Raw genomic sequence first — 9837 nt, 5'->3', positions numbered from 1 at the left:
TAGTCCTTAGTGTTCACTTATATGTCTGTGTGTGTGTTTATAGTGGGTAGTGTTTCACAAATTTTTAAATATATAGAATTATTCATCGTGACAAAATATTAACTATATACGATTATATATTCCAGTCAATAAAATGACAAGTGCAACTGTCACTGTTACAAAAAAAAAAGTAAGCCGCTACAATAGTGATAAAGGCAATTTGATTTTGAATAAAAAAATTTAATCTCGATTAATTTTTATAAAAAATCGATTCTACTACATCACTATTTATTTGGATATAAAAACTGGCAACACTGGAGATGTCATTTTATTGACTAGAATTACTTTAGTTGCCTTTTCAGCATTATTTGTTGGCATTCTGTTTTATGGAATGTTTTTATACTTATTCTAACAATCGTTTTGTTAATTTCAGTATTTCTTGTGTGTTTGAAAAACTTTTTCCTATTTGCAAAGAAAGGTTGTAATATTTTTTTAACAATTACTAATGACGATAACCTTGTAAGTTAACGAGTTTCTACTGCCGAAACATTACATGTTTTATCTTAGTTTTTTAAACAGTTTCTTATAATTTCTAACTTATTTAGACAGTGAGTGAGCGCTTTAATATTTTTTTTTTCACCTTCAATTTCGTGTTTTTTTTTATTTCGGTATTTTGAAATTGTTGAAAAATCATCTAGTCACCACAGCATTACATCTAAACATCAACTTATGTATTATTATTGTATTATACCACAATAAGTATTAAATACACAGTAAAATGTGTTTAAATAAAGACATTTAGAAAAATATTTTAAGAGCGCAAATAGAATAATTTTTGATCTATCTTAAAAACTAAGTAATAACTGAATTCAATATCCTTTTATTACAAATAATGTTGAATTAGTTAAATACCTCATTAAATGACAATATGATGAGAGGAAAAAACAACAACAGATTTACTTTTTTTGTAATATTCACAAATATTTGAAGTACGTAATCGTAAATACCTTTACAAAAAACAAACAGCTTAATATTATATTTGAAAATATTATAAACCTCTGAATGTCAGTTTACATTTTTTTATCTATTTTCTTATTTATCTATTATTTATTATTTTTAATGCATGCTTTTTACAAAGTTTTCATTTTAAATTGGCTACTGATGCTTTATATGGTATATATTTGTATTGTATCTTGAAGTATTGCATTAATTTAAATAAAATGCATTTATCGAGAATCGATTTATGTTATGTACATTTTGTGATAAATAGTTGATCTTTATATCGATTAGCAAAATCGATTTAAAAATGTCTTTTCGATTCGAAAGATTGTGTTTTCATTTCAGTATTCTTTATTAATAGATAGAGAAATTATTTTCGCTGAGCGAAAAGTATGATATATACTTTGAGTATTTTATGACTATAGTAATTTATGTTACATAAGACATGTATCTATTGGTACAAAGTGATTTCAGTTGCTGTGACGATGTTAGGCGGTGTCGCCAGATGTATTAATTTCCCCATTTCTAATGTAATTTTTTCCCCAATTATTGGGGAAAGGTTTGTGTTTTATTTTTATTTTATTTTAGTACCAGCAACAATCTGGAGACACCAATTTTTTAGGTATTATTATGTGACGAAATGTAAAAAAAATGTTCAATTTCTGTTTTTTGTGTTCTAATTTTGTGTGCGTCAATATGTTAACATTTTCACACAAATGCTGTCAATTTTGCTTCGATTTCATTAATAACATACTTTGTTTGAGTTATATGTTAAGTAATTTTCTTACAGGTCAATTAATGTTGTGCTATAATTTGTCATTTTTGTTCTATGAGTTCGTTCTGACGTAAGTTATTGTGTATGTTATGATCTATAGAATAAATCGTTGACTACAATTGATGTTACTAATTAAACATGTTCAAAATATTGTGCCTTTTAATTATTGTACAAATATCCTCTAGTCTCAGTCTAACGCGATCAACAACATAAATTGAAGTTCATCTTTGTAACAGTACAGCCACAGAGCTGTCTTGCCATTTTTATTTTATTTTCTGGGTCCAAGTAGTTTTTATATATATTCTGACAGACCCAACCAACTGCGATAGTAGCGCCTCGCCGGGCCACATATCTTAACCAATGGGCAAAAGTTAAACTAAATTATGATAGCTCACTAGCGCTCTGTCAATGTCAAAAGGTGTCAAAGGTGTAGATCCTTTTCGCATTTCGTACTGTCGCTGTCATTATTATTTTTCTTTTATGCAATTTTCTATGGCCATGTAGGTTTTACAGATTTTAGACAGAACTAAACGTAACGCCTCTCACCTGTTCATATATCTATTATTATTTTACGTCAAATGTGACACGAAGATATCAAGCATAGAGGAATATATCAAGACAGAATTTCGCTTTTTAAATGTTTTAATTATGTTTTTGATGCAATGGATTTTATTTTTACCAAAATGATTTCTTTCGTTCCACAAATACCGTAAGAGTGTTCATTTTTCTTTTTTTATTCACATAAATGTGTCCATTTCGGTAAAACAAAACCAAAATATGCTGTCAATTGCTTTACATCAGTATTGTTTTTAGGTATACAATAAAAGTTCTGAAAAGATTCTACACGCTGTATCGTCCTAGAAAATCCTTATTGATAAAGCTTAGATATATTCAACTTCGTGAAATTAATACCATTTGTGGAGACACGATTTCTTTGAATATGACAAGAGGTGTAGATCATTTAGGGGATTCCCGAATTAACAAGGTAGGATGAATGTTTAAAATGCAGAGAATTTTAGAACTACCTTACTACAACTTTTTAAATACTGTAAGTGGCAGAATATATCTTGTCGCGATAATTAGGTTTGGTCTTAACTATATTATCTTTGCTGATAATTCTTTTTTTAATTCTTGTAATAAATATTAAGGTAACAATAATATTAAACTACCGTCATAGGGCGTAGCATTTACGATAGGCGAACGTCAGGCTCTGGGTATAATGGGCCTCTTACCGCCCGTGGTGAAGACACAAGAGGAACAGGTGGAAATGTGCAGATTATCTCTGGACAATTATGAACACAGTTTGAACAAATACATTTATCTGGTCGAGTTACAGGTTTTTATTTGAAAATTTTTTTAGTAGATTATTTAACGAAAGTTTCTAAAATACTAAGGTTGTTTATAACACCGATGATTGCAAATGAAGAGCTCAAAATCAAGTGAATGTAGAGACTAGTAAATATAGATAACACACGCTTGTAATTCAGAGAGTATTACATGAATGATGAAAGAATATTAAAAAGTTTTATTATAAAACTTCCAACTTCCACATGTTTCTGAAATTCAAACTCCAATTACGAACTCTGTTTCTCATATTAAATAAAAAAACGTTCTTGTAGGATAGAAATGAAAAGTTGTATTACCGTCTTTTGTCGGAAAACATAGAGAAATATATGCCAATAGTATACACGCCGACTGTCGGTTTAGCTTGTCAAAGGTTTGGCTTGCTGTTCCGACGGCCGAGAGGTCTTTTTATCACCATTCACGATAAAGGACATATATTGGACATCTTAAGTAACTGGTGAGTAAGCATAAGACTTATCAAAAATATTTGTTTAGGAAAGAAAAAATTTTCGTCGTTTCCAAAAATCGAGATCCCACTTTAAATATTCTGTAATATATATATAAATGTAATTAGTTACTAATTCGTTATCAATGGCGTAGGAGAAAATGCAGTAAGGTTAATATTACATGAATTTCGATAAAATATAAGTATCTCTGGAATGTATCATAATTTCTACTCCCATCACAGGCGAAATGTATCTTAGTACAGTATTCTATGCTTGATTTAGTACGTCTATTGAGCAAGTCACCGAAAACTTGGCAAATTAAGTGCCGGATACTGATTTTCTAGGCCAGAAAAAGATGTTCGAGCGATAGTGATGACGGACGGCGAAAGAATCTTAGGTCTGGGAGACCTCGGAGCGTACGGTATGGGTATACCGGTGGGCAAGTTGGCTCTTTACACCGCGCTGGCAGGCGTTAAACCACATCAATGTCTACCTATCACTTTAGATGTGGGCACTGATAACCCGGTAATATAAATATATAATTTACCGTGTTTTTCAGAGACCAAAATCTCCGTATAAAATATGTCGTCATCCCTGTCATTAGTTTATACAAAACAGAGATTACAATATGTTTTAAAGAGAGATGTTTATATAAGAAACCCACGGTTAATCTTTGGTAATTTGCGGGGTTAAAAATTAGAAGTGTTGATAATGTTGGTAGTATGAATTATGGATTTTACTGATATTCAAAATGCGAAAGATTGGATGGATAAATGTGTTACTACGTAATTTCAGAACGGCTGAACGATTTTGGATGAGATTTAATACAGATAGATTTCTGTCTGGTATAGCGCATAGGCACCACACTTTAATCTGGTAGAGCTGTATAACCTAATAATTTTTTTTTATACATTTTACCCGAAAATATTAAAATTTGGTGTTCACAGAAAATTCTCGAAGATCCTTTATATATAGGTATAAGACAAAAGCGGGTACGGGGTAAAGAATACGATGATTTTATTGACGAATTTATGGCTGCATGTGTTAAAATATATGGTCAAAGCACGCTCATACAGGTAATTTGAGGTCGTGTAAGTCAAAATGTTCGTATGTACAGCTCTTACTAATTTCATTCGAGTTTTTTTTTAAGTTCGAAGACTTCGCTATGGTAAATGCAACACGCCTTTTGGCAAAATATCGCGATCACTATTGCACTTTTAACGATGACATACAAGGCACGGCGTCAGTTGCCGTTGCCGGTCTTCTAGCGGCAATTAGAGTTACAAAGAAGAAAATAAGTGAAAGCACTATTATGTTTCTTGGTGCCGGTTCCGTAAGTATAGCTACTACCGTTTTGTTAGGTTTTAAAGTTTATAAACTAACACCTCGTTCGAGTATAAGGCAACAACATAAACTAACATAACTGCAATTCAAATTTTCACGTTTTCACAGCAAACAAAATTATATTTTAATATCTATGTTCCTAAATAACATGTGAATCATCTGTTTTTGTTTGTAAAGTCAAATAAAAAAGAAAAATCGTGCGTCATTTTTTAGGCTTCTACGGGAATCGCTAGTTTGTTGGTGTTAGCTATGTCTGTAGAAGGGACACCGGTAGAGAAAGCTCGTGAGAGAATTTATATGCTCGATATAAACGGTCTTCTAACGACGCGTCGTGAAAGTGGAGTACCTGAACATGCTAAAGAATTCGGAAGAGATTTGGAACCAGAAAAGAATTTTGAAGCATGCGTTGTGAAGTACAAACCTACATGCCTTATTGGTAACGATACATTGTTTTATTTAAGTTCTAGCGAATAAAGGACGTATATACTTATATACATACTACTGTTAGTTTATAGAAATTATTGTTTTCTTTTACTGTGGTTATAAGCGATTTATTAACTTGACTACTCTATAAATTTATGTCGACTCTACTAATTAAAGTTTAATTTATTTATAATATTAGGTCTTACCATGAACTTTTCCTTCATTATAATAATATTATTTATGGCTTATTAGGTTGTTCTACTGTTGGTGGTGCTTTTACTCCAGCAATTCTGAAACAAATGGCGAAGAATGCTGAAATACCGATCATATTTGCACTATCTAATCCAACGTCTAATGCCGAGTGTACTGCTCAACAGGCCTACGACAATACAAACGTACGTAACATTTGTTAAAGATAAATATATGTTAACTATGTTATTCAACTTCAACACCATTGATTCATCAACATTCACTCAACATTTTTCATTCAACATCAAATGTGTCATTTTCAAATTCTATCCGAGATGTTTTCTACGAACGCTCGAAATTTCCTGACGACACGGATTAAATCTCAACATTATCAACCTGCCCTTGATAGGGACAGAGGTTCGGTATGTACACGTATGTACTACTCTTCTATTCTGATATATGGAAGAGTAGTTACCGTCATATCTGAGTTCATTCGCTTCTTATGCATATTCTTTTCACACAATCTACATATAGTTTGTTCGATCTTTTTCTACCTTTTTAGCTGTCCTACATTCAATCTCATAACTTTCTTTTAGAAATCCAATCAGTTGTTAATTATTAAAAGACTATTGTCGCTACATAATAGTATGGTAACTTTTTTGCGTAACTTTATTGATGTAAATTTAAATTGAAGATGACTTTGTTCGTTTGCATGTTCCATATTCAATTTCCCCGTTAGTAGAGACAGCATAAAGTAACGTCAGATTCTATTAGGTATGCAATTTATCGCAATGGGCGTAGTGGAGTATGCAGTATGTAATTTTCTCCTGTTGTTCGTGTAAAATTCAAGCAAAAGTACTGGCAAAAAAAGTGTTCGTATAGTCAAATAAACACTGCTCATTTATTAATTATGCTCAGTTTAATAATGATATTAAAGAAAAAAAAACAACTCTATATCTATTACATATTGGCACATTCTTTTTAACCTATATAATAGGTTTATGGCTGTAAGAGATAGTTGATTTTTTTTATGTTTAATTCTTTTTGCTGTTGCTTACATTATTCTTTCTCAAGGGTAAATGTTTGTTCGTGTCTGGTTCGCCATTCCCACCAGTTGATTATCAAGGCAAGAAGTATCACACGGGCCAAGGAAACAACGCTTACATATTCCCAGGATTAGCGCTTGGTGTAATTCTTATAAAAGCTTATAAGATAACTGATGATATGTTTTTAACTGCAGCTCAGGTCAGTGATGGGAAAACTTATTGTTTCTTAATTGGTCGAGAATTAAAAAAAAAAGCAATTGACAGTTACAAAGTGCAAGTTTTGTGAAACGGTCACTTCTGTTATTCATCAATTCGACGCTACATGCATTATATTAAATCATTTCTTATTATAATAAGATTAGTAATATAAGAGCACGAATAGGTCGGCTCGCCCGGTGCAATACCACGACCACAAAGAAGACTGTCGTGAAGTGGAAGCATTTCCGCGTTTCGTCTTATGTGTGCGTGCCGGAGGCTTAATTTTAGTCCACGTTCCCTTCCCATCCTTTTTTTTTATAAGGAAATGATGGGAAGGGGAAGACTTGGCGGAGGAGGAAGGACGCAAAGGTACGGAAAGACCATATTTCTGTGTGTTGACCCCTCCTCCGTTGATTAAAGATAGGCAACGCATCTGCAATTGCAAATGGTGGCCGCTTGCTCTTTTGCCACCTTATAAACTAAAATAATTAAGAGATATATATTTTCTTGTCTTTATCATTTAAGTAATTTTTCAGACGGTAGCAAATTTTGTGACTGAAGAAGACTTGTCAATCGGACGTCTCTATCCGCCTTTACAACAAATACAAGAAGTATCGGTGTCTATTGCTATTGAAGTCGCAAAAATGTGTTACAAGACAAGTGCGTTTTCATTCGTTATTACTAACATTCTTATATTATATTTTTAACTAAAATTCGACAACATGAAAATTGTAAATAGAGCAACATTTTGTAGTGCATTTAGTTTGAACACTAAGCATTGTTACGTAGTTTAATAAATAATATGTTTTCTCTTCAAAAATTAAAGCAAACTAGATAATACGTATGTTTATAGAATTGGCGTCTCTCTACCCTATGCCGAAAGACTTCAAAAGCTTCATTAGTTCGCAACTTTTTAATGTCAACTACGAGTGTAACTTTCCAAAATCTTTCGATTATCCACCTCCGCCTTCTGTAAAAGTGCGAACAATAAAAGAAGCCTATCAAGCACAACGGTATTAATTTAATATAATATAGTGATAAGAGCCTCTAACAATATTTGTTGGGTTTACGAATGAGCCGGTTAGCCCGGTGCAATACCACGACCACACAGAAGGCACGCTTAAAGTGGAAGCAATTCCGCGTATCATCTGATGAGTGCGTGCCGGAAGCCTAACTTTAGTCCACGTTCTCTTCTCACTCTTTTCTTATAGTGAACTAGATTTGGCGCAGTGGAAATATCAACTTTCTGCGCATCCTTTCCTGCGTCAAATGAGGATAGGTAACGCATTTGCAATTGCAAATGAATATGTGCAGCGATACCTTCGTTATATTAGTGAATTCAGCTGCTACTGGCTCGACTTCTACCAAATAATAAAAGAAATACTACTGTTAGGAAGTAGAACATGAAAAAATTACTTTGTTTTTTTTTTATGTTTATTGGCATTTCTGAGTATGTAAGATTACTATTTTTCTGGTAGCAAGCGACATTTTTATCAAATTGAATGCTTTAATAAATGCGGATATACATACTGCATCTGCAGTCTACGTGTTACTCACTCACGTAACTTTGTCGAAATCAAAAGTGCATTAACAATGGAAATGCGTTTGTTAAGTTAAACAAGGAGGACACGTATTGACCATTTATAATGCAGTTTTTGTTTAATTTTCAATTTGTTTCGCGCATTCTTATTGTAATAGACAACATCTTGTTGAAATAAATTTGGATAAATAGGTACGTATTTATTAATGTGGCTTATTTGCAGAAAATTGTCCTCAGAAAAATAACATTAAGAAGAATTTAGAACTAAATGGATTTAGAGGTAAAATGTTTTAGTACTTTTATTTTATTTATAATTGAATAACAGTTTTTTTTATTCTTCTCCCATTTATTTTAACATTGAACTTTAATTCCAGAGAAATTACCAGAATTAGAAATTCTCATTTGGAGGACTACGTTCAGACCTGTCAAGTTATATTTAATTTAATAATATAATTAGAAACCATTTGTTAATCTTTATTTTAATTTTGTTTTATTTCATATATATGTGACCTTCACGCATTATAAAGCTTTTTATTTCTATCTTTAAAATGTGTTAATAGTCCGTGGAATATGACGTGTAAAATGTCCTTAATATGTCTCTTTCAAATTTATGCAAAGCGTAACCAGTATGCACTAGGCCAAGTTTGACTAGATTAATTATTCCTAATTTACGTTTGGTTTAAGCTGGATTAAATGGTGAAAAAAATCGTTACTTCTTCAGTTACCATAACAACACATGCCTACATAACACCTTACTTGTATGTGTACATATTTAGTCTCGGAAAACATCACCCTTTTACTGCGGGGCAATAAGCCGGGCCAAAATAGGTCATGTGAAATTTTCATAGATATTTCATATTATGTTACATTAAATGTTGGAATTAATTTATTCTAATATGCTTAGAGGCGCATGTGGTTAAGCAAATTGTTGAAGCCGGTCAGCGGGCTCAATATCCGGCCGATGAGCGAACAGCCAGATGCTCGCGACTGCACTGGAACTTTGCCACACAAAATGTTATTTCACTTCGAAAACAGTTGCTACCACCTATGGATTTTCAAATTAAACGAACTAGTTAGTTGATTAGAAAATTTTAATTCATATATACTCGTAGATTGGATGTTATTGAATGTTTTAATTGCATATTTTAAATAATTACGTCACGAAAGGTGGCGTTTACTGTTTAAATTTTTTTATGTACATTAAAAAAAAACGAAAAGATCCTTCAACTTATTAGTATCACATTATTAATGAACAAACGTTAGGCTTGCGATAACGTACTGGTTTGTTTACTAGTTGGTGTATTACCTATACTTTTTTTTAAATTACAAAAATTTTAATGTTGAAAATTTCGAAATTATTGAACGAAATAATTCCACTAATTTATTATTATTTTTTAATCTATTGTGAACTTTAAACAAGCTAAAGCGATTTTAAATTGGTTTTTCATATGCATCACTCTAGGAAGCCGGTAGCATCGGTATAAGAAAAGTTTAATACTCACTGAAGTTAGAGAGATTATAAAGTTGTAAAAATGTTACGTCATTTATATTCAT

The 9837-nt window shown here is 32.0% G+C and overlaps 1 protein-coding gene across 1 annotated transcript; it reads left to right on the top strand.

The window, feature by feature from the left end:
• The first annotated feature begins 2756 nt into the window (after positions 1 to 2756).
• LOC106718711 (NADP-dependent malic enzyme) lies at positions 2757 to 8704 on the top strand. The gene is made up of 13 exons (XM_045679467.1): positions 2757 to 2801; positions 2931 to 3089; positions 3373 to 3554; positions 3888 to 4068; positions 4491 to 4619; positions 4694 to 4876; positions 5101 to 5323; positions 5563 to 5705; positions 6574 to 6744; positions 7280 to 7403; positions 7597 to 7756; positions 8507 to 8563; positions 8658 to 8704. The coding sequence occupies exons 1-12, from the start codon at positions 2757 to 2759 to the stop codon at positions 8526 to 8528; spliced, it is 1722 nt and encodes a 573-aa protein (XP_045535423.1). The 3' UTR covers positions 8529 to 8563; positions 8658 to 8704.
• Positions 8705 to 9837: the final 1133 nt, after the last annotated feature.

The sequence above is a fragment of the Papilio machaon genome, chromosome 9 (assembly GCF_912999745.1).
Source record: "Papilio machaon chromosome 9, ilPapMach1.1, whole genome shotgun sequence".
In the NCBI taxonomy this organism is placed as follows: domain Eukaryota; kingdom Metazoa; phylum Arthropoda; class Insecta; order Lepidoptera; family Papilionidae; genus Papilio; species Papilio machaon.
Note: the sequence above shows the minus strand (reverse complement) of the source record. Positions and strands in the feature narration are given on the sequence as shown.